This window comes from Protomyctophum parallelum (genome assembly GCF_964188405.1).
Source record: "Protomyctophum parallelum genome assembly, chromosome: 21".
In the NCBI taxonomy this organism is placed as follows: domain Eukaryota; kingdom Metazoa; phylum Chordata; class Actinopteri; order Myctophiformes; family Myctophidae; genus Protomyctophum; species Protomyctophum parallelum.
The window spans coordinates 17,413,588-17,438,792 of record NC_139713.1 but is presented as its reverse complement, the minus strand read 5'-3'; the positions used below and the strand labels follow the sequence as shown (position 1 = coordinate 17,438,792).

At 40.7% G+C, this 25,205-nt stretch overlaps 1 protein-coding gene across 2 annotated transcripts in view; it reads right to left on the bottom strand.

Annotated features, from left to right (window-relative positions):
- The window catches only part of kcnn2 (potassium calcium-activated channel subfamily N member 2), a gene marked incomplete at its 5' end in the record, with an annotated part of 36,643 nt that extends 22,439 nt beyond the window's left edge, over positions 1 to 14,204 (bottom strand). The window contains 2 exons of one of the 2 annotated variants that reach the window (XM_083793572.1): positions 12,396 to 12,491; positions 13,413 to 14,204. In XM_083793572.1, the coding sequence (XP_083649698.1) occupies positions 12,396 to 12,491; positions 13,413 to 14,204 (888 nt within the window). The remainder of the gene's footprint in view (positions 1 to 12,395; positions 12,492 to 13,412) is intronic. The other variant, XM_083793573.1, reaches the window with a different exon arrangement.
- Between the last annotated feature and the right edge of the window lie 11,001 nt (positions 14,205 to 25,205).

Genomic DNA, 25,205 nt, shown 5'->3' with positions numbered 1-25,205 from the left:
GGTTGAGAGGTTCAGATCAAGAAGAAATTAATGCAATGGTTTATTTATTATATCAAAGTGAACCACTTTGCTCTGGAAATGGTAAGTTGGAAAAGGTTCCGTTGGAATGAGGTTTCACATTTTGGGGTAGTTTTTTTTTCTTCTTCAGCACAACCAGATTAGCACATAATGACATAAACTCTTCAGTCCAGATTCAAACGACAGTAACATCTTCCTTATTCACGCAGCGGTTCTTCAAAATAAGATACTCTTACTACTATAGGGCTCTATTTTCGTCCATGCTAAACCCCTTATCCCTATTAGCCTTTTTTACTATTTTGAAAAACATTTTCTAATAGTTAAAATAGCCAATCTACATCGACACAATGTGTAGATGTAGATTGGTTATTTTAACCATTAAAAAATGTTTTTAAAAATAGTAAACAAAAAAAGGCAAAGTAGTATAGGCATAAGGGGTTTAGCGTGGACGAAAATATAAACCTCTATACATATTCGAGTCACGCGCACAAGGTGTATAGCAAACCCTATCAATTAATGATCATTGGGATTCTCGACGTGTTCGGGGGCCGAGTATCTCTGCATTTGAAAGCATGTTTGTTGAGTGAAAACATTGAGGTCAGCAGCCATGTGGTGGGTTATCCGACTCCTGTCTGGCATCTCGGGTGGAGGTACAGATTCACTGTGAGAAGAAATGCCAGAGCATCTCCTTGCAGTTACACCGTATCTATTGACAACTGCACAGTCAAATCCTCAGTGTTCATTTAACAACACTGAGAGTGCGACCAAAATGTCCCAGCATTTGGTTGCATGTCATGTGTATACACTCTGTCCCAAGAGTTGCAACTGGGTGAATAATGAACACTGATGAGGCTTGTACCTGCCTGTGTCCCCGTGCAGCACACACCACCCAGGGGCAGGTTGGTGACAGTGGGCAAAGATGGATATAACCGCAGTGGTGGAATAAGTGCTCAAATGTTTTACGTAAGTAAACGTACATATAAATACTGCAATATAGAACTACTCGTGTTACAAGTAGAAGTCCCGGAATTCCAAATGAAGTGGCTATAAGGACAACTTCGTTTTTCAACCACGGTTCATGTTTTATGTTGTTATTAGAGAAAGTAAAAGGTTGAGGGTTCAACTTTTCTCATTTTAGTTTGAATGATTTTAGTTAATTTTGAAAAGAGGCAGGGGCAATCGAATATGGGGCTAAATACGTATTTTCTTTTGTGGGGGCACGGTGGCACAGTCGGTAGTGCTGTCGCCTTACAGCTAAGGTCCTGGGTTCGATTCCCGCTGGGGACACTGTGGGTGCTGGGGGCGTGTTCCCTCCTCCGCGTCATCAGTGCCCATACCCGAGGCGGGGTTGACGAAAGGGCCTTTCTGTGTGGAGTTTGCATGTTCTCCCTGTGTCCCCTAGGGTAGGTACCCTCACAAAAAACATGCAGTAATCCTGGTCTCTAAAACTACCTCCCCCTGGCCAGCCGGGGCGCCTGATGGAGGGGAAAGGAACTGGCTGGAATAACGTGTTCCTTCTGCGCGCTACATCCAACCGGGGAAATCCCCCTCTGTCAGGTGAAAAGAAGCAGCTTGGACTCCTCATGCATAGATAATTGACACTGGGTGAAAAAATGTGTTGCAAAATTGTGGGATAAAATATATATTAAAAAATAAATACGAATTCTTTTAACAAAATGTCACTGCGATTTGTTTATTATGGCCACAAAAGATCACAGGATCTACTGAATGTGAAGGGAAGCATTTATCACTAAAGAGACGGAACATTTTCAAAGAATGTTGTCAGTTTTGAAAACTCAGCAAAGCTGTCACTGCGCAGCAAGAAGAAGAGGTAGCAATGGCATTCATGCAAATGCCCAACAGCAAAGTAATTCAGATGCAAGGTTATTGCAGTTAACTAGTAAAAATTTTTTTTTTCACATAATAGCCTAATAAACAAACATTTAAAAAACATTAATTATATTTTTCTATCTTTAGAAATTGTGAAAATAGCAGATCTGCAAACTCAGAGCTATCTAGTTTATTTTCACTTATTGAATCTCATCCCTATTAAATAACCCAATTTGCAATAAACAAAAACCAAAATCTGAAAAAAAGTATAGGCCTAAAGAAAGCTTTGTAAATGTCTTGACTGTCTTGGGGATATGATGAACAGTTGAACACAAACCATCTTATGGAGGGCAGTAACATGCTTAAAGCATTTCTCTGAACTCATATCAGTACAAATATCAAATCAAAGCCGCACTCACTGTTTCCAAATGTTTTATCTCTGCTCAATATGCACACAAAATGGTGCTAAGTAGCACCGTAAGTAGTTATTTGGCTCATAATCACAAGCTAAACCCTTTTAGATAGCACACACACCTTGAATATGCTGTACTTAGTTGTCAAATGATAGATGCTATAGATCCATCAGATGAATGGTGCATTCATGGCAAATGGTGCATTTCTAAAGCACCTTCATCCAAAGTGCTATAAAATGTGCATTACATTCACGCATGCGCACGCACGCACAGAAAACAATGGCCACGCACGCACGCACGTTAAGATTGAAGTTGTACGTTTTATTTATTTAATCATGAGTCTAATTTATCGATTGTGTTTCTTTTCAGTTTAGGTGTTTTTGATGTTCATAAATAATTATAACATATAATATATTATAATTATTCCCTTTTGATCCCTATATGTGCAGCCAGTGAGGTGAATATTTGTTTGTGCATGATTTTCGTTATGTTTATGTGCTTTATGCTTCATTTATTGTTGTTCTGAATCTGATCACTGTCGTTTCTATTTGTCCGTTTTTACGTTGGCCATGGAGAGGGAGTTTGCACGAAATAAAGCCACCAGTATAAAGAAACAGCTGACTCGAGTCGTTCTTGACATCAATGGGAATGACAATGGGTGTAATGCTGCCTGACAACACTGCATGCCACCCTCCTTCTGATGGATCTCCCACCCACTGTGAACAACAGATGTCTGAGACATAGTATCAGTATCATATATGGAGTATTGTACTTAGTTTGCACTAGACATTCTTTGAAGCTTGCTGGGTTACAGCAGGGTGTACAGACAGAAGAACATTACCAATTAGATAACAATCTGGGGAAAAGAGAGGGAATCTAGAGACAGAATGTATAGGCGAGTCTGGACAAATCTTTAGATAAATGGTATATACAATATATCCAATGGGCTTAGTTGAGGTCAACTACAGCAGGTTTTCCAAAAGTGGGGTTCGGGGACCCCCAGGGAGGGAGTTCCAAGGGGGCCCCAGCTAAATGATAGTTTGGAACCAAATGGACCCTTATATGGGTCTGTAACTCTGAGAGTGTACAAATGGAACCAATTAACATTGATTTTACAATATAAATCGGGGGTCCCAGAGATAGAAATGTCATAAAATGTGGGTCCGTAGACTAATGCATGTCAAACTGGGGGTCCTTGAAATTAAACGTGTTGAGAATCACTGCTAGAGCCATAAAAATATTCTCTGATGGGGGTCCCTGGCCTGACAAATCTTTTCAAACAGAGGTCAATTACTGTCAATTTGGGGGTCCTTGACATGAAAAGGTTTGGGAACCACTGATCTACAGTACCAGTGCCATGTTAATGAATTTATATCCCTGCAGTAATCATATCACAGCTGGTGTATTCAGGCTTGTGTGACTTTAATATGAAACTTTGGGAGAGAAACTTGCACGTTGCATTGCACACTGTCAAAACGTGAGGGGGCAATCTTCACCGTATAATTTGACAAGAAAATACATATTAAGGGATTGTGAGGGAGACGTGTGGTGAAATATTTCATCATTCAGCAACTGTACACACATAATACATTTTTTTTTTTTTATATATTTTTTATCCCACGATTTTGTAACCCATTTTTCACCCCTGTGTCAATCATCTAATGTGATCCTGGGCTCTACACACCCTCCGCCAACCTGGGGAGAGCAACGGACTTAACTCATGCTTCCTTCATGCTTGAGTGTCCAAGTTGCTCCTTTACACCTGACAGGGGGGAGTTTCCCTGGTTGGACGTAGCGCATGGAAGGAACACGTTATTCCAACCAGTTCCTTTCCCCTCCATCAGGCGCCCCAGCTGGCCAGGGGGAGGCAGTTTAGAGACCAGGATTACTGCATGTTTTTGTGAGGGTATCTACCCTAGGGGACACGGGGAGAACATGCAAACTCCACACAGAAAGGCCCTTTCGCCAACCCCGCCTTCGGGTATGGGCACTGATGACGCGGAGGAGGAAACACGCCACCAGCACCCACAGCGCCCCGAGCGGGAATCGAACCCAGGACCTTCTAGCTGTGAGGCGACAGCACTACCAACTGTGCCACCGTGCCCCTTACACATAATACATTTGACAGGCATCTGTGCGTACATATGGATGTGCATGCATAATCTATTTCACTGCAGATGCAAACTTGCCCTTACACACAAAACTGTATAGTGCACTTAGGATGTTATCCTCTGACAGTATCGTAACTAATATCAACAAATGTGATCATATAACTTTAATAGGCTCATAATAAACTGGGGGCATTATGCATGAAATAAGTCCCTATAGAGGCACTTCATTTAGGGAACCGATTTTTATCCACAAGGTAAAAACAGCTTCAGACTAGTATGATTAGTTGCATTGCCATAGCTAATATTAGGTATGGGATTGATCATTTACTAGTTCACACCAAAATGTTATGCACGTGATCCATTTTTTGGTGCAGGGCAAAATGAGTTACATCATCAAAGGAAAAGTATGCGCAACAGCTTTGCTGCTCCACAATTACTGTGCAAAACCATACATTTGTTTTTTGTCCGATGGGACTTTTTTTTACCATAAATAACTGAGCTAGGAAGCTTAAGAAGCTTAGCGTGATATCAGACTGAATGAAGTGGGTGTGTTCCATGTCCTGGAGGGACCCATGCAGGCAATAAGCAGCTTTCATGTGCATGCGTCAAATTTGGTCAAAGTCACTTCTAGAGTAATCATGATGCAGTACTAAAGCAAAAAACTAATGTTTTACTTAAGTAAAAGTGTAAATACTGCAATGTACATGTACGCCGTTACACATAGAAGTCCCGTATTCAAAATGTACTCAAGAAAAAGTACAAACGTATCGGCATCAAAATGTACTTAAAGTACTCAAAGTGAAAGTACTCAGATTGCAGAATGTCCCATTTCACAAGTTCAAAATGTGGACAAAATATTTTGAAAATAGCCGATCTCATTGTGAGCAGATCGGCTATTTTCAAATGGCCGAAATGAATATAGGACTGAAGGTCTTTGTATATTCAACCTTTTTATTTATAATAGTGTTGTGCCTGAGCTGTTTTTCTTTTCTTTATTTTCTTTTGTTGTTTGTTATTATGTTCTTGTTGTGTAATGTCTGTTTGTCTTTAAAAATCCAATAAATATACTTTATAAAAAAAAATATATAGGACTGAAGTGATTAATGTATGTTTTCTATTTAAAATTTAAATCTCCAACGTAACTAGTACTAAAGTTTTCAAATAATTGTATAGTGGTGTGAAAGTAAACACATTGTCTCTGAGATGTAGTGGAGTAGAAGTAAAAGTACTGTAAATTGGAAATACAAATAAGTAAAGTAGAAATAACTCAAAGGTGTACTTAAATACAGTACTATTAGTACATTTACTTAGTTACTTTACACCACTGCTAATCTCTCAAGAACAGATTCTGTGCAAATTCAAAGGAAACAAACAACAGAGGGTGCTGTTTTTTTCCAGATTGCACCACTGCTCATCAGACTGTTATGGGAGGTTCCATGCTCATTTAACCACTTAAACCATCTATACTTAGTAAACCTGACATAAGCTGTGCTCAATTTATTTACGCTATATCAAAATGTATGTGCCACAAACTCACATCGCATCACAATGTGATGTGTTGTGAGCTTGTAGATCAGCATGTTTGGCGAATGTTCCCCCAGAACAGAGGTGCTGGGTTCAAGTGGTTATTAAATATAAGTCAATATGACTCAGCGTGAAGTCAATAACTTGACAAGATCAACCAACCAGAATACATTAGACGTAATAAAAGTCATAAAAGATGTAGCCTATATCTGCTACTTTTGTGCGATGAATCTGATGTAGTATGACACAGTAGAGTAGGTTATGGAGATGAGGTTTCTGCCCGACAGCAACGATATTCATGCTTGTGGGTTTTTGGGGCCTCCTTGTGTGCGTGCGTGTTCATGAGAGTACAGGGCAATCTTTAGGAACATGGTCATGGGCAGCTGAAAGCACCCTTATGAGAGGAAAGGAAAGGACGTTGCAAACCTGCTTCATGGTTTAAAGGTAGGATTTTGAAATCAATATGTAGGGAGATGTGTAGTGTTTAGAGGGAGAAATAGTGAGCGACTATGGCATGGGTATTATGATCATATCGTCTCCTTTACATGAATATTCAGAGTGCTGAGTTTGTATAAGTTTAATACTTGTGTGGAGTCGTTTTTGGTGCAGAGATTTTTTAATATTGCCATCATCACCAGATTGCTTACCATAATGTCTGGAATAAACAAAAGCATGACTGGCATTTCAGTATAGTGAAATAATATAATTTCCCTACCGATCTAAACAACAACGTTAGCATCTGCAGAGGAGTGAAAGGGAACACTGCATTTATGGATAATATTCTAGGGGAAAGTGAAAGGTACGGGAAAGTGAAAATAATGTGGACCAAGAATTGATCCCTGTGCAGAGGTAAGTATTCTTTAGATCAAATTGATCAATTCATTACCTACAAGAAAAACTGCTAAGACAATCGGTACTGTGACAAATCAAATAGATGTTATAAATGCTCAGTAAGATGTCATCAGCTGCAATGGAGGGTGCACTAATCGAAGGCAAACAAGAATTTATAGTATTGTACTCTTGTTTGACAGCTAATCGCAAATAATTTGACCTAAGAAAGTAACTCATCTTATGACTATGACAGTTTTCCCATTACAGCAGGTGAGAGAAAGAAAAGGTTGAATATTGGTTGGTAAACTTTCAGATCTTCAGGGTTGAGTTTGGGCTTCTTTTATAGTGTTTTGAAAGTGTTGAATAAGTCAGGAGCAATTTATGTCTTACCTCAGGTATGTGTAAATGTGTAGATCATTAATTTATCTTTTATTGATCTCTCTTCCCCCTTCCACCCACTTCTTCTTCTTCCCTTCTTTAGCTTATGGAAATAACAAAAACAATGGACCTGGCACAAGAACAATTTCCACCCAGTGTTTTACACCTGTGATATGAGAATAACGTTGATTAATTCTGAACAATGATAGAAGGAAACTAGTTTTAACTAGGTAAGGCCTGGGACATGGCAAGGATCAATTATAGGATTCAACAGTTTAGAGGGGTTGGGGTCTAAAAGGGTGCCAGGGCATTCGTCCGATCACTCTTTATTCTGAAACACTCTTTTATTCTAACCATAACGCTAATCCTAAACACCATGCGTTGTCACTAAGCCCAACTCTAGTATTAGTTTTCTGAATGGGCTGTTGGACCAATGGGCAGGCTCCTCTAAAAGGCACCTGGATTGTTAAATAAAAGACCAGCTTGTAGAAGCATTCTCCAAGGGGAATTCAAATGTGCTTTGTTTGACCAATTCAGAATGCAATGTTGTATCACTATCACCACATGAATAAAGCATGTGGTAAGATGTGATAAGATACAGTACAAGACTTCCTGTCAAGCCGACATCAGGTGGTGAGAATGGGCAGCATCACATCTCACCCCCTGACTCTCAACACTGGAGCACCCCAGGGATGCGTGCTGAGCCCTCTCCTCTACTCCCTGTACAGTACACGTATGACTGCACAGCCACACATGACTCCAACACCATCATAAAATATGCGGACGACACAACGAATAAGTCGAACGACGAGTCAGACTAAATAGGTGCGCATGGTGAGGGTTTAAACCCCGCAGCTACGTCGAGTCCGCCTACAGGAAATACATAATCTGACCTAAGAAAGTAACTCATCTTATGACTATGACAGTTTTCCCATTACAGCAGGTGAGAGAAAGAAAAGGTTGAATATTGGTTGGTAAACTTTCAGATCTTCAGGGTTGAGTTTGGGCTTCTTTTATAGTGTTTTGAAAGTGTTGAATAAGTCAGGAGCAATTTATGTCTTACCTCAGGTATGTGTAAATGTGTAGATCATTAATTTATCTTTTATTGATCTCTCTTCCCCCTTCCACCCACTTCTTCTTCTTCCCTTCTTTAGCTTATGGAAATAACAAAAACAATGGACCTGGCACAAGAACAATTTCCACCCAGTGTTTTACACCTGTGATATGAGAATAACGTTGATTAATTCTGAACAATGATAGAAGGAAACTAGTTTTAACTAGGTAAGGCCTGGGACATGGCAAGGATCAATTATAGGATTCAACAGTTTAGAGGGGTTGGGGTCTAAAAGGGTGCCAGGGCATTCGTCCGATCACTCTTTATTCTGAAACACTCTTTTATTCTAACCATAACGCTAATCCTAAACACCATGCGTTGTCACTAAGCCCAACTCTAGTATTAGTTTTCTGAATGGGCTGTTGGACCAATGGGCAGGCTCCTCTAAAAGGCACCTGGATTGTTAAATAAAAGACCAGCTTGTAGAAGCATTCTCCAAGGGGAATTCAAATGTGCTTTGTTTGACCAATTCAGAATGCAATGTTGTATCACTATCACCACATGAATAAAGCATGTGGTAAGATGTGATAAGATACAGTACAAGACTTCCTGTCAAGCCGACATCAGGTGGTGAGAATGGGCAGCATCACATCTCACCCCCTGACTCTCAACACTGGAGCACCCCAGGGATGCGTGCTGAGCCCTCTCCTCTACTCCCTGTACAGTACACGTATGACTGCACAGCCACACATGACTCCAACACCATCATAAAATATGCGGACGACACAACGAATAAGTCGAACGACGAGTCAGACTAAATAGGTGCGCATGGTGAGGGTTTAAACCCCGCAGCTACGTCGAGTCCGCCTACAGGAAATACATAATCTGCGACCATGAGACCCGTTCCTGGATTCGTCTATAGACAGCTGTGTGTGTGTGTGGCTGTGACCCTGGCTGTGTCCGAGCACGAAAATAGTGTTATAGCGTTTGTTCACCACCAAGTGTCACTGTTGCACAGCCTAACACACAGACACACACAGGCCAGGGAGGAGGGCTTGTACAGTACAGTACAGTACAGTACAGTACAGTACAGTACAGTACAGTACAGTACAGTACAGTACAGTACAGTACAGTACAGTACAGTACAGTACAGTACAGTACAGTACAGTACAGTACAGTACAGTGAGTGTACCACTCACTTCAAACAGGTCTGATTTTTATTCGCTTGTTAAAACTTGACCAATCCGAGTCAATTACCATCTAGTATAAATGTTTGTTTTTTTATTAAAATGTTTATGCTACAGTATGTTGGTCCATAGACATAGCATCTCTATGGGGCTAACATTCTGCAAAAATAGCAGAATTACAAGATCACAACGCGTAGCATTAGGACACATGTGAGCTTGTAGATCGGCTATTTCAGCGAAGATATAAAGTATAGAATGAGAACAGGAGGCAGCCTATAGTATCGAGCCCTCTGGAATCCGGTTGGCGATCAACTAGGGTTTTAAGTGGTTATGCTATTGATTGATATTGAAAAGATTGATTTACTGCATACATTTCAACTATAGCCCACAGAAACTGAATGCACAGCAAATACGTTTGGCAATCTCTTATTCGAGAACTAACACTGCACAGGAGAAAGAACGGATGGACCGTTGAAATATGAATGGATTCACTATGCCCTAACATATTACAATAATCAATAATGTATTATATTATATTTCTGTTGAACTGTCAAGGTAATTGTGTAGTAGCACTATCTGTGAATAGTGCCGTTTACAATTAGTATAGAATTAAAATATATAGGCTTTAAAGGATGACAGATGAAAAGATGGATATGCACTCAGCATGTATGCTACACATTCTATATCATATAAGCAGCTATGCCATTGGCTAAGGGCCTGAAAATACCTTAGTTATGGTTCAAAATGACCCTTTGTGCCTGTCTAGCATGTCGTAACCATATGAACCCTAACGTCCTTATATATTCTGGAGTGAACATTCTGCAATAATAGTAGAAGAGTAGAAGAGATGTATTAACTATAAACCACACCAATGATTCACCATGCAACTCCTTGCTACCAAACGGTTGCGAGTAGTTGCATGTATAGTTGCATGAAACAGTTATCCTCAATGGCAGTTGCAATGAGTTGCATTGGTGTGACATGTCCTTAAAACTGTTTTGTTGCAAGGAGTTGCGACTAGTTGCATTGGTGTGGTTTGGGTCTAAAGCCCTAACCACACCAAAGGGTCAAGACGGTTTTAGCGTCGTCCCTGCGGTGTGATATGTCTTGTTGCACGTTGACCCACGTTGACCCTATTCAACGCATGGAATTCAATTAAGGTTTTTCTTTAAAAGTTGTATGCCATTTGAAAAGCTATATTTTAATGACTGATAAACCTTTGAGTCTAATGAGTCAAATACACAGTAGTCAAGAAAAGTTAATGAATATCAATGCTAACAGTACAAAAGTATTTTCCGCACTTTACAACAGAGGACAAGTCTATATGCCACAAACTTTCCTAATACTTTACAATCAACTGAATAAAAGGAATATAACTGTCACTGTCTGACAGCTAGCTGGCTCAGTAAATTAAATATAATTTGAATTACTATTTCAATTACAAAGATCAACCATAACTTTATTCAAGCTTCAGAAACTAGATTATTTGGGGGAACTGTATTTCCCTTCCATTGAATTTAATTCAGAATATTGCTCATTTTGATAACATTCGGTTGTCCTGAAAAGTGACAATTAATTTAATGGCTCTTTTACAGACACATCAATACTGAACTGCAGGAAGAAATCTGTTAAAGTAATGCAACAATGCTGTGATGCAAGGTCATATTAACATTGAGTTTTGTACTGGACTAGTTCAAGTTAGCTGACAGTCTACAATCAATCAATCCCGTGAAACACTGTAGAAAATCCTGGAAACATTCTTGACATAAAGTTTTATGAAAAGTAAACTGTGCAATTATGCCTGTGGTTCAAATGATGATGTGAACACCACAACTATACATAAAGTCTCACTATACAACAATGGACATAGATTATGGGATACCAATACTGTGGGTGTTTGAATGTATAGGCATATGATATTCATATAATGACAAGAGGTTGTCATTAAACCAGTACACAATAAAGAGTACACAATAAAATGCCTTATATTTCTTAATTTTATGTCAATTTGCAATTAATCTGCTTAAGAAATAGCCATAACCTATATTGTAAAACTGCAAAACTTGTTATATCACATGCAGAACACAATAATTAACTTTGTTAAGTCAATTATATAGTAAGGCCAGCAAGACAATAGAAGAACACAGGTCTAACACAACAAGTATTCCTGAACTGAAATCCATGCAGTGTTGGGAAAAGTACTCAGATTTTACAGGTAAAAGCCTGGCTTCAAACATGTATAAAAGTAAAACTTAAAAAAAAGTAAAAGTAGGCTACTAATTGTGGAAAATGTCCCATTTAAAGTTTTTAAATGTATAATAATCTTTTGAAAATAGCAGATCTACCGGCTATTTTCAAATGGCCAAAACGTATAGGGCTGAAGTGGTGTGACAGGGGGGGGGGGCTAAATATGTATTTTTTTTACAGACTTTTATAGCGATTTCATTTTTTATTATTTACTATAGTCCTACTATAGACCCCAGGAAATGACATCTGGCCACAAAAGATCACAAGATCTACTGAATGATGGTACTACAGGGGGATGTGTTGTATGGATCAACATGTCAGTTTGACACATTCACATTCAGTAGATCTTGTGATCTTTTGTGGCCAGATGTAATTTACTGGGGTCTAGTAGGACTATAGTAAATAATAAAAAATGAATCGCTATAAAATTTTGTAAAAAAATACATATTTAGCCCCATGTTCAAATGCCCCCGCCCCCGAAAGAAAGCAGCAAATGAAAAAAAAATTAACACTCATCTTTTACTTTCTCTAATAACAACCTAAAACATGAACCTTGGTTGAAAAAAACTAAAGTTGTCCTTTAAGTAAAGTATACTTAAGTAAATGTTACTTTCCACCACTGCTTAAACCCACAATATAATACAGAGATTATAAATCTGCAGGTCTGGTGAAATGTGCAGTAAAGCCTATCATACATAAATAGACACATAGTTTTTTTTTCCTGTTATACAGTATATGTACAGTATAAGGCATGACAGACTCTGCGTAAATAAGAAAAATAAATAAAATGCAGGCCCATTACCTGTATCTCTCTTGCATGGTATATGATGATCAGCCCAAGCAGAATGATTGTTGAGAGGCTGATCAGGCATTTGAGAGCTAAAGAATACAAGGACTCCTGGGGAAAGAAGAAACACACTATAGCCATATACAAGACACAGATCATAACACAAATCCATTATGCGCCTGCAGGCAATTCAAATATTGTTTGTATGACGACTCAATGTGGATATCCATTTCTATTTAGACGAATTCTGCAATTCGACACATTTTCTCTATAGGGTTAATTGATTGATGGAAGTATTGCAGTTTTGCAGAATTACAGTATACAATTTCAAGCACAACTCAATGCAAAAACTGTAAACTCCATGTGAGTGGTCAGTGGACGACAACATAAAGCATTACACTTGTCTACAAGACTTGTTCAATTCAACATAACATTTAGAGTACAAGTCAAGTGTACAAATATACACTTGACTTCTATATAGCCAGGAAATCATCATAAATGAGGTAAAAAGGGGGAACAGGCCCGGGTGCGTGGGGGATTCAGATTTTACGGGGGCCATGCAGTTTCGAATTGCAGCCATCTGTAGATGCCCTTTGAGAGCGGTTTTGAAGGAGTCAAGCCGGGATTCACGTGTCTTAATGACAGTTGGTAGGGCGTTCCACATTTTGGTGGCATAGGTTCCCCATTCCTATTTGGGCCTGCTGGGCCTGCACGTGTGGGGGCGATTTCACTTAAATGGTGGGACACTTATAACTCCGTCAGCCCGACTTCCATGACAGCACGCTCTTCAAACGCACTCCCACACATAGAATATGTTGCATGCGCCTCAGACAGTCAGACTTAATTTCTAATCTATCTAGAAGTAGGCTATATAATACAGTTATTAGGCCTATGAACGTAAATGGAACATTTGCACTATTATCAACCACTTTTACGAGAAGTTTATGGCTATTCGCTCTCGTCACATGCCAGTAAATTAATTCTGACTAGATGGAGCCGCACGGCACGGCTCTCATAGATTGAGTTACGCACCTTTCCATAGGCTCCCCAGGAGAGTTCGGTCTCTATAACCATAACAACGATCCCAAACATTCCAAAGATCAAAGCGTAGTCGCTGAGCCTCTTCCTTTTCTCAAACAAGGCCCTTCTGTGTCCGAGCTTCTCCCCAATGTTCTGGTTCTTTTTCTTTGCCTTTTTGTCACTGCTGTGGCCGTGGCCACCCCCTCCGTCTCCCGATGCGTAAGGCATCAGTGTAGTGGAATTATTCTCAGGCTTAGACACTAGGGTGTCCGATGCGTCTGCGGCTGAGGCGGGCTGCAGCGGCTGGGACTCAGAATCAAACTCGTGTATGTTTCTGCGGGACGAGCTCAAGTTGCTCAGCGGCCGCATTACGCCGCCGTTGTATCTGCAGCTGCTCATGGCTATTTCATTGTAGGAGTTACTCTCCTTGTGGCTGCTGCTGCCCAGGCTGCCCCGCTGCTGCCGATTGTTGTGGCACTGCTGCTGCTGCTGAGGATGCTGCTGATGTTGCCTGGTTGAGCTACCATGACTGGAAGGCGTGAACTCGTACACGCTATACTGACAACCTTGCCTGGAAGACGTTACGGACGGGGTCCTCAAAGTTCCGACGGTGGTCGGCGACGTCCCGCGGAAGACGAGGCTTTTTCTGGCATCGCAGGTGGAGTTATTGCAGGTGCAGCATTGGTCGTGTTGCTGCTTACTGGCGAAGCGTTCCTCCTGCCCGCAGTAGTGCTGGTACTTACAGTGCTGCTGGAACTGCTGCTCTTGGAAGAAATCGTTCTGCAACTGCAATGGGGTTTCCATGTCAGTGCAGAAAGCAGCAGCGGTCGGGTACCACAGAGCACCCACCGAAGGGCGTTATGGTAGTTACGGGAGGATAGACACGGTGCACGAATAGACCCATTTCGGCTCCGGTAGAGAATGTAAAGTGATACCTCCGCGATCGGGCCAAGCGGGGTCCAAAACAACTGGCTTGACGTCACGACGAGCAGGTTGCAACCACAGAATGTGACGCCAAGCCCTCCTTTAAAAAAATTAATGAAACCAAATCACTGCCTATAGGCCAAAGCATGCACATTTCGGACACAAATGCAAACTTATATCACCCCGAATTCCCAAACAGAAATGATAATCAACAATTTGCCATAAAACACAAACACAAAACACAAAATGAACGTTGGAAGTAAGTTATACAATTTAATAAAGCTTCTTTAAAACTATAGTTTTCTATTTTCATTGAAAAAAAAAAAAACCCTGAGACATTCCTTTACTATATAGCCATACAATTTAGTTTTTGACTATAGGGCTGCATATGAGCAATTCGTGAGTTCTTTACAGTTTTGCTGCTTATTGATTGAATATAGGAAACACACGTAGCTGGCTGTCATTACTGATTTACAAGATGGTTATTTCATTCATCATATGCGCTGGCTCAGGCCAGGGCAACATTCATTGGCCACTGACCATGTGACTATATGCCTATAGTGCACATATATGCGCGGTCTGCTCTGCAGCCACAGATTGATGTCAATGTTGGACTGGTGACTGTGTTATAAATGGAGTAGAGGAGTTATATCACCCGGAGGAAATATGGGCAACTGCTCGAAATTGAGCATCTGGGGAGCCATAAAACAGCCCCGAACGCAATCATCCACTATAGTCCTGCATGGGTGGTGCATGCAACATATTTAATCAGCGCTGCTGCGCTATTAACATATAACACTTCATCATGGTTTGCCAGACTATAGAGCTCCTTTTGTTATTATTTTTAAATCTCAACTATCTGGGAATGTTAATCCACCAAGTAAATGTATTATGAAATAGAAAACACATGCCTTTGCCGCGGCGAGGTTCATAGCCTACTATATGCGAGCGGAGCTATCCATGGTGCTGAAAGTTACTTCATTCATCACTACCTCCCCTTTAAAAAAAAAAGAAAATCTGCACAGGATCGCAATGCGCACTTGCCCCTGATAGGCGAAAGCCGCTCACCACGTGGTGCCTCCAACATTTGTAAGCGGAAGTTTCTGCGTTTAATTATTATTATTTATTACTGTTCTAATAACGCCAGCCCAGCCCCAAGCAGTTAAATGCACGTTTTGCTCCGAGCACGAGAAACGCAGTCGAAATCATGTTTCCTTTCTTACATTGCGAGACGGATTTAGTAGGCTAGGGAATAGGGATAATTTAAGCCCTCTAGAAAACGTGTATGTTGTCCTGTGGTAGTAGAATTCAATCCACCCACATAAATACGTCCAGTGAAATGACACAAAAGCTCAAATTGAAAATGACTCATGTCAAACCACGAAACCAGTAGAAATAGAATGCATTAAAAAAGCATATAGCCTTACCTTATACCCATGTGTGAGTGCATGCATTCAATTTCCCATTAAAGATAGTATGAGCGAGGTTGATACAACTTGTACTTACAACTCAAAGCTACCACAATAAATGCAATAATATGACATCATCCACTTTTTACATTTTCAATTTAAAAGTAATCTTTTAGTATAGCCTTAAATTAACCACCACGTGAACCCTATTCTGGGGGCCAAGTAACAGGCGAAGAGAAAAAGGTGCAACACGGTCGTAAAACATTCACAATATTTTCAGATAGATTGAAGATTAAAACAAAAAAAGGTTTTAAATGCTTCACATTACATGCACAATGAATTGAGAATATATGAAAGTTTCACTTTTTGAATTATATTACGGAAGAAAATGAACTTTTACACAATATTCTAATTCGCTGAGATGGAGCTGTAGGCTATTCTAAAACCTTCTAGCTATTCTATTCTGGATATTTTTGTGAACGTCACAGCGTATTGCTCCCTCTAGAGGTTAAAAACGAACCTGGCATATTTTGAGCTTCTGCATAATATTGTTTTATATATTTCCCACTGCCCCAAATACCCCTTCTTCTCCTCATTGTGCACACTTGCTAAACTACCCACATCCTTAATTTTACCCAGGTAGGAATAGCACAATATATATAGGGCAAATTTATGTGCATTAACCACCAGTCATATAACACAGTATAGTTCTCGAACTGAGAGAACTAGAGGCCCTTAAGGAGGTCCCAAAACAGTTTAACCATGCACTTTTACCCTTTTTTATTCTTTGGCTTTTCGCTCACAACAACGTGTTGCAATGTGACGTGAGCTTGCAGTACAGCCATTTTCAAAAATATCTTGAAAAGTGTAACAGAAAATTTAGAATGCCAATATTTTGTTCTTGAGGCTTGAGCCATAGCTCTTTGACTGCAGCTGTCAATCCAACGACTGACTCCTCCCCCCATGGCCTGCAGGATATACACTATGTCAGCACAATCTGTTTTAGTGTTTACGTACATGGACATTCTCAACCTGACCAGTCAGCATAATCTTTCTTGTGGAGTCTATTATCTTTAGCATTATTTATGACCATTTAGAATAGTGGTTCTCAACCTGCCGGGTCGGGGTCCCCGCATGATTTGGGGGGTGCATTGGGGTCCACTGATATAGAATAGCATAAGTAAGCCATGCCGAGCCATGACGAGGCCCATAGGGCAGGAGCCTATCTCCTGTTTCTGTAGCGTGAGGCAGCTTGTACAACACTTGTGTGCATGTAGCAACATGTACACCCCCTGGACATGATGTACACATACACCCCTCGGATATGGCCTAGTATGACTTACCCCAATCCAACCCTTGATGTTGAGTGCCAAGCAGGGAGGCACTGGGCCAAAGTTTTGGAGTCTTTGGTACTGTATGACCCTGCCGGGGATCGAAGCCCGACCTTCCATGCAGTCTCAGGGGTGGACACTAACCACAAGGCCACTGAGCTGGTCCGACTAGCATCTCTGGGTATAAAGAAGACAATTGTTAAAGACAATTAACACCTCGTTGAGATGTCTGCTGCGAACGGGCTGCCAGGATGTCTGATGCTGTGATCTGTAATGCTGTTTCTCTGCTCGAATATTCCTCAACACATTGTCAAGTGTCAACACTTCACCCTGACCAGATGGTAATATTTTCCATGAAAGAAAGATTTGAACAATTTAGAAAAAATGTGAACAACACATTATTATATTCTCTTATGACACTAAATATTTTCAGATTTGTTGGGTGCTTGACACCACAATGTTGAGAAATGTATTTTTCCCCTATATCGATTACTCACCCCATGTAGACTTGAATTCATGGATATTTTTGTTGCATTCCTAAGCCAATAATTTGATGACTGGTGTTTCCAGTAGGAGACACATTTAAGGAGACCCTTTTTGTCTCCTACCAGAACCGCTGCTGGTCATCACATTTTTTGTGTGATGACCAAAAGTCTCCATTGGGGTGAGAAATAATCAATAGGAAAAAAAGTCATTTTGGGGATGAACGATCCCCTTAAGGTCAGGAGTCAGGACCATCCTTGACCTCAGCGACCTCTTTACTGAGAGTTCGCAGTACTTCATCATTCCTCCTAATTCAGAGCCTGCCCAAAATTACCACTTTAAAGAGAGCACGGTCTATAAACCATGCTAATGATTATACATATTGTTTTAGCAAAGTCCTACATTACGTAACACATATATATATATATATATATATATATATATACAGTAATATAGGCCGTCCCACAATGTACTGGCTGGTAACACTTAATCAAACCGATCAATTTAATCAATGACAAATAATTGATTTTCCGAAAAAAAGAAAAGCATCGATAGTTGCTGCCATAGTATATGTCCTCAATCTTATTTCAGACAGTATAACATCATCAGCATAATTGTACACTGTAGCAATACTTGTCCTTCTCCATGTGCTGTCTGACAATTTGCCCAAGTGCAAATATTTAAACAAGATAGCCTTCAACAGATAATAAGCAATACATGTAAAGTGCATACTGTCGTTCGATACTATGTCTTAAACTAGCCTTTGCATATGAGGACCTACTCTATTGACACCTGACAGGTCAATGTTCCACTGAGTTAAATGAACTATGGATTTTTCTGAGTAAACTGTATGGACCATGTCTTCTAAAGCGCGTTCGGAAATAGCGCACCGAGCGCACTGTGCAATGCAGACTAATAGGCGCGAGGTGCTGTTTTTCCGAACGCGCCCTTATTTTTTGCTGTAGACCAGTGGTTGTAAAGAAAAATCAATAAACATATGTTTAAAAGAAAAATGAAGCAGTCAGGAGTAATTCCAGGACAGTCTAAGATTATTCAAGATTAATTCATCATCCACTAAGTGATTTGCTCTGTGGACAAACTGTAGGTGACCTTTAAGTGCACTCTACTATAGTGCCTTACACTCAAAGAGTGTTATTGTGAATGACGGGGCTTGACTTCATTGACATATGTGAATGTGACCTTATCCTTCCTGGAATGAGGAGTGATGGTTGACGTTTTGCAACAGTAAAAGTTGGCTACTTTGATTGTTTTAAAGTGAGCACCAGGGCAAGTTGGCAACAAATGTTAAATTAATTTATACTGTAGAATTGTGTCGCTCACTGAAAATAATGTTTTTCAGGTTTTTTTCAAGTTTTTTCATCTGATTTTTGTGAATGACTCAGATGTATAGTATGATATGGTATGGTATGATGAAGTATAAATGACAAAAGAATTGCCATAAGGCTTCCACGTGGGCTGTCAGACCGCGTAGCTTTCTGATGTTTTGCAGCTGAATATATTTAATCTCCATACAGTACCTTCTCTTCTCCACTGACAAGAGGTCTGGGGGCAAATGCTGGTCACCGCATTGTTTGATGACTGTCAGGAGGGTGGAGGACATGTGAAAGAGCACAGTCTGTTGTGGGCAGAATGTGGGGTGGGGAGCAGAAAATGTTGAGGATGGTGTCACAGAACCCTGCCTGAGCCTTGCCTGTATAGTGTCAACCAGGTAACTTGCAGGGAACTTGAGAGTATACTGGTCCTATATTTTGTTATTTTTGGGGAGAACTGCACGTCATTTCTGGGGAGAATTGTAACCAAAAAAGGAACTTGGGTAACGCACGTCGACCGGTGGGTGCTTGGCTATAAAGAGGCTTCAGTTCAAAAAGGTAGAGCCCGCACACCAAAGCAGGTATAAGGTACAATCAATCAATCAATCAATCAATCAATCAATACTGACAGCTTTTCGACCCGTTGTGGATCTCCTTCAGGTCATGTGAAAATGCACACCAGTTTACTTCCTTAGTTCCTAGAATTGTAACCAGAACATGAACAGAAACCATCCCCCGGTTTACAATTACCAATGTGTAATCAGTCATGAATAATGAGGTGCCCAGTTAGCATTCAGTGAACAACATTTACAGCAGATGCATCTTTTGCCCTCGACAATGCTTCCTAAAATACAAGATTTATCCTGTACTGTGACTTGACAACCAAGGTGACTTTGCAGTGTTGTTGGGACAGGCAGTCATCCCTCTTGTAACACATACTGCTCCCATGATGTTCCTTGAGTTTATGTGCCATATAAATCATGCACATATAAAATGAAAAGGGCCTAAGTTAATCACTCTCCATCAATGATAAATCATAAAAGATGTTGATGAATAATTCTGGTGAATAAAGTAAATAACTAGTTACTATTGTGTGTCTCTGTGCTCCTATACATTAAAGAGGAAGCAATGCTAAGATTATTACCACACCAAACCAAACATTTATCCCAAAGCCACGAGTAGCTCTGGTCCATAGCTCTAATGCAGTTGCATTTAGTGCTATGTTACCGATGATTCCGGGGCTCGCATAAATGCAGACCAGCCTCTCGTCTTTAGCGTAAATAAAATAATGTTTTTGCTTCTTACCAAAACAAAGGCGGGTTGCGTCATTAGAAAGCCTACTTTCCTTAGTGGAAGCACTCTGAGCCCCCCCACCACACGTATAAAAGGTACTTTTTGGCCAGAAAGGGATTTTTATTCACCGTAGGAAAAACATTCTGTATGAGGGTTTTCTCTTGGCAATATCGGTAGAGGGCGCAGTGGAGTAACTAAAAGTATTTTCTTCACAGTCACTGTATGATACACTACATACATAACATCATAAGACATACAGTAAATGAAAATACTTTTGAAGAAAAGGCGAGATCGTTTGATAGATCCCAATCCAAATCCTGTAATGCTGTATCCCTTAGTGATACCCCAATCCAGAGGGTGTTTATAGCTGCCTCACTCTTGACATGCGAGCCATTTGTGCAGAGATGGAGATTTACTGAAGCAATCTGGCTTAAGAACCTCGCTCAAGGGCATGACAGCACTCCCCCACCTGTGAGTTTGACCTCCAGGTTACCAGTTTATTTCCCTGACCAGAATGATATATACTGCTGTTCTGCTGGTTCATTTGTTACTTGTCATTTGTGATACTGAAATGGGAGGAGTTCACGCTCTATTCTGGGTTTGTATTTCATGCATGAATCTTTCCTAGTCTATCAGACTAGCAGATGGTTTAGAGACCTGCTGAAGTAGTATTTTCATCAAGCTTTTGGACTGTCATCAAACATCGTACCTAGATGCCCCAGTGGCATCATGTAGGTACCCCAGTGGCATCTAGGTGGCTACAAGAGTTAGAGATTTGCACTGAAAAACATTAACATTTCCATGCTGTTCCAGATTGATTAAGTTTAATTTGAGTGTATTAAGACATGATCTGACGCAGCTGGGTTGTTTTAGTATGTTTATTATGAGAAACTACAGTATTTGTGCGTGTATAATTTATTTTCATGTTATGTGGGATATTGAGCCTACTATTATTCATTTTATAACTGCGCGTTTGTCTTTGTTTGTTTGTTTGTTTCATAACTTGATTCAGGGTATGCAGTTCCCTCCTTGCTGGAGTAGAATTATACGAGTTCTTACACCCATATAGGACATAACAAAAGACAATAATGTATCGACATAATTATACTATACTATACTATACTATCTCTGTAGTTACAGGACGAGAGGTACATAGAAAAATATGCAGATTAGTATGCCAGCATCATGCTGGCATACTAATCTACAGAGATAGTATAGTATAGTATAGTATAATTATGTCGATACATTATTGTCTTTTGTTATGTCCTATATGGGTGTTTCACATAAAATGTAAGTATGCCATTATTTAATGTATATGCCCTGAAATCCTGAATAAACAAAACTGAGGAAAAAAATAGCATTCGTTTTGAAATAATAATTCAAGCATCTAAACCTGCAAGTTTGTAGATCTGCTATTATTGCATTTTCATTTTGGAACATTTTTGAATTTTTGAACACAATTATTCTCTTGTGGTGTTCCCTGGCACAATTTTTTTTATCAAACCGCAGCCAAATAATGCAATACATAATAATATTAGGGTCCTTGACATGAAAATGTTTGAGGACCACTGCAATAGTTTACACGGTTTCAGATATCACTCACCTGCATTCATTGCTATATGCTGTAAACATGAGCAGTGAGCTAAGTGCTTCCGACAGAAATAAAAGGGAACTTGTAAAAGTCTCTCAGCCTTTTAAATTACACTGCCCACTGTGCCCAGCCTCCAATTCATACTCCAATAACAATATATTCTGTGTTTGACTCAGCCTGAAAAGGTCCTTGTAAAGTGAACCTGTGAATCATCCATTATTCATGGTAATCAAGTGTTGCCATGCCTCACAGTCGACTAGAGGACCTTATGTACTTGGCATGACTCAAACTTCCCAGGATCCAATGCCAGGAATGTTCTGACCACTGGCAACTGGGTTTCAAGCCTGTTCTGCAAGATTGTATGCTGTGTTGGTCAAAGAAGGGACACATGCTAAAGAAGAATGTGAATTCACTGCACTGCCGCCACCACATGGCCAAGATTTTCAGTGCATTGCAGGGTTTCTGATGAAGGCATGACCAAGAGGCAGGGAAGTGAGAGGAACCCTTTTCTTTTTTCCAGGTGCTTGAAAAGCGCCTACTACATTTGCTAGTACGATCTAGTAGCGACCGTAGTGGAGACTTTTCATGATTGGCTGCCTTTGAAGACGCAGCAACATGAGCCAGCACACAAATTGAACATAGATGTTCATAAATGAGAGCTTGCTGCAGCTGGCAGTCATTCTTGTTTATTTTTCTCAGCTTTAAGCTAAATTAGGGTGATAACAGCCACAGTAATGATTTTGTTTCAAGATAAGTATTGACTATTTGTCCGTCGTTTATTTCTTGTTGCTATAATTCCCACAGGTGACCCTAAAGCGGGGGTGTGCAACTTTGACGATGGAGAGGGCCATTATATTTCCATACTCACTCCCTATATAGGGCCATATATTTCTGTTGTAGCAAAAATAGCGATCTACAAGCTCAAAACGCGTCGCACTGTGACACGTTTTGAGCTATTTTTTTGCTATATTCAAATTGAAATCTTGAATTATTTTCTGCAATTTTTGAATTGGAATCCTGAAAATTAACATTTTTATGTAATTTCAAATGCCTTTAATTATACTTGTGTTGAGCATTGAGCTACTAATTTAGACTGAAGTAATTAAAGCTGGTCATGTTTGCATGTTGTGGAATTGTAAACAGCTGAAACCATCAGTATTCTGAAATTAACCTGAGGGCCGCATTAAGTGAAGGTGCGGGCCGCATGTGGCCCCCGGGCCGCCAGTTGCCCACCCCTGCCCTAAAGGCTCATACATACTCCAGTTACACCTATCACTGTCACCTTCATAACGAGCCGAGGCATCATACTCGCGTTGATGTCCTTAAAAACAGAGTGTCCACTGTGATAGGCGATCACTGCGGCGAATGATGTAATGTTGTAGTTTTCTACCCCTTAAAAAACTACACCGCGGTGATAAGCTGCACCTCAAACTGGAGTATGAACTGCAACCTTCGAAAGCTCAGTAGCTTTGTGATTAGAATGTCCGCCCTGAGGCTGGGAGTTTGTGGTTCAATCCCCCGGCTGGATCATACCAAAGACTAGTACATCATGTCCAGGGGATGTACTGCGGCAGGTGCGGTATGCAGTCGCTGTACGGTGTACCGCACTGTTGTGACGAAGAGAGTTGAGCCAGAAGGCAAAGCTCTCTGTCTACCGAGCAATCTTCCTTCCTAGTCTCACCTATGGTCATGAAGTGTGGGTCATGACCGAAAGAATAAGGTCGCGAATATTATCGGCCTAAATGAGTTTTCTTCGACAGGTGGCTGGCATCTCCCTTAGAGATGGGGTGAGAAGTTGCCTCTCGGGTGTCTCCCTAGGGAGGTCCTCGAGACACGTCCCACTGGGAGGAGACCCCGGGGCAGACCAAGGCGCAGTTGGAGGAAACACATCGACTCACTGGCCTTGGAATGTCTCGGGATCCCCCAGGAGGAAGTCACTAATGTTGCTCTGGAGAGGGACGTCTGGAACAGTGGTGGAGCTGTTGCCCCCGCGACCCGACTACGGATAAGCGGTTGAAGATGGATGGATGGGATCAACAACAAAGTGCAATCCAATCACATTCTTTAGCATTTGAATCCTAAGAGATCCTGTCCATCTGTCCCCGATAACCATCTTCCTATCATTATCAACATTCTCCAATCAGGCGCCTTAGATCTGGAGTTTTTAGCTGCTACATTAATGTCCTTCTAGGTCATTTTACGATCTGCCTTCAATGGTTTTATGCACTGTGGTGAATTTGGCGTCACCCCTCTTGTGTTTATTCCATCTAGATATCTCTGTGACATTGACATCACTTTCAAACCCTTCGTTTCCTATCGTTTTTCCTCAAAAACCAATGTCCTCGGCTCTGGCCTACATATACAGATGCCCCTAATAGAGAATGCCATGCATGTTTAATTCTTATGAATATTTTTCAACATAAGACGATTATGCTAAATTGCTGTGATTATTTATCAAGAACGGAAATTGGGGGATTTTATAATCATTGTGACATTGTGACTTTGACAGCAGCAACTGTCACAATTCCACTCCACTCATTAAACGGTTATCTTCATTGTCTGGTAATCTTTAAGGCCCTAAATCATACCCCAGAAAGCATGTGTGTCTATTTCAAGCAGTGTTTTTTACCTGGTAGTGACGTTATAACAGGATAAACTGTCACAAATCCACTGTCCCCTATTGAGAAGTACAGGTTCAGAGGCTGAGTTTATTCATCATGTTAAAATATATAAGTTAAAATGCTCGCCACATATTGCCCCCAAGGCCAACATCCTGAGAGATGAATAGCACTTTAACTATATTGCACTTTGAATGCATCAGCACTTTCTCCTGCCAATGTTGTATGCTCTTTTTTACTTTGCCTCTTTTTAATGTGTCTATTGTTTTTGAGTGGTGCAACCACTCCTACAACCAGGAATGTCCGTATCATGTATCCGTCAAGAGCACGAGTGGTGTGCGCATTTGTGAAATTGGAACGACAGAAGTATGTGACATGGCTGCCACCTGCTGGACGCAAATCCAACTGCTGACTGTCTAGGTTCATTGATATCCATAATAAAGCAGAGAGAGTGAGAGAGAGAGAGAGAGAGAGAGGAGGGGGGGGGGGGGGGGGGGGAGAGGGGAGTTGCACCACTCGGTTCACACAGGTGTGATTTTAACATCATGAGTTGTGGAGAACGGCATTTTGCTCCCCTGTATGCCCAGTGTATATTGTGGAAGTGACAATACAATCTGATTGATTGAAATACAGAAGGGAAAGGCTCTAGGGAATCATGATCCTAAAAGTAGGACTGAGCCCAAGGGCAGGTGATATAGGGTGAAGTTCAGGGCCTACTGGGGGGAACTACCCATAGATCCGTTAGTCCGAACATGCACTGCTCCCGTGCTTGCGGTTAGGTTTAGGTTTGCTCCCGTGCTTGCGGTTAGGTTTAGGTTAGGGTTA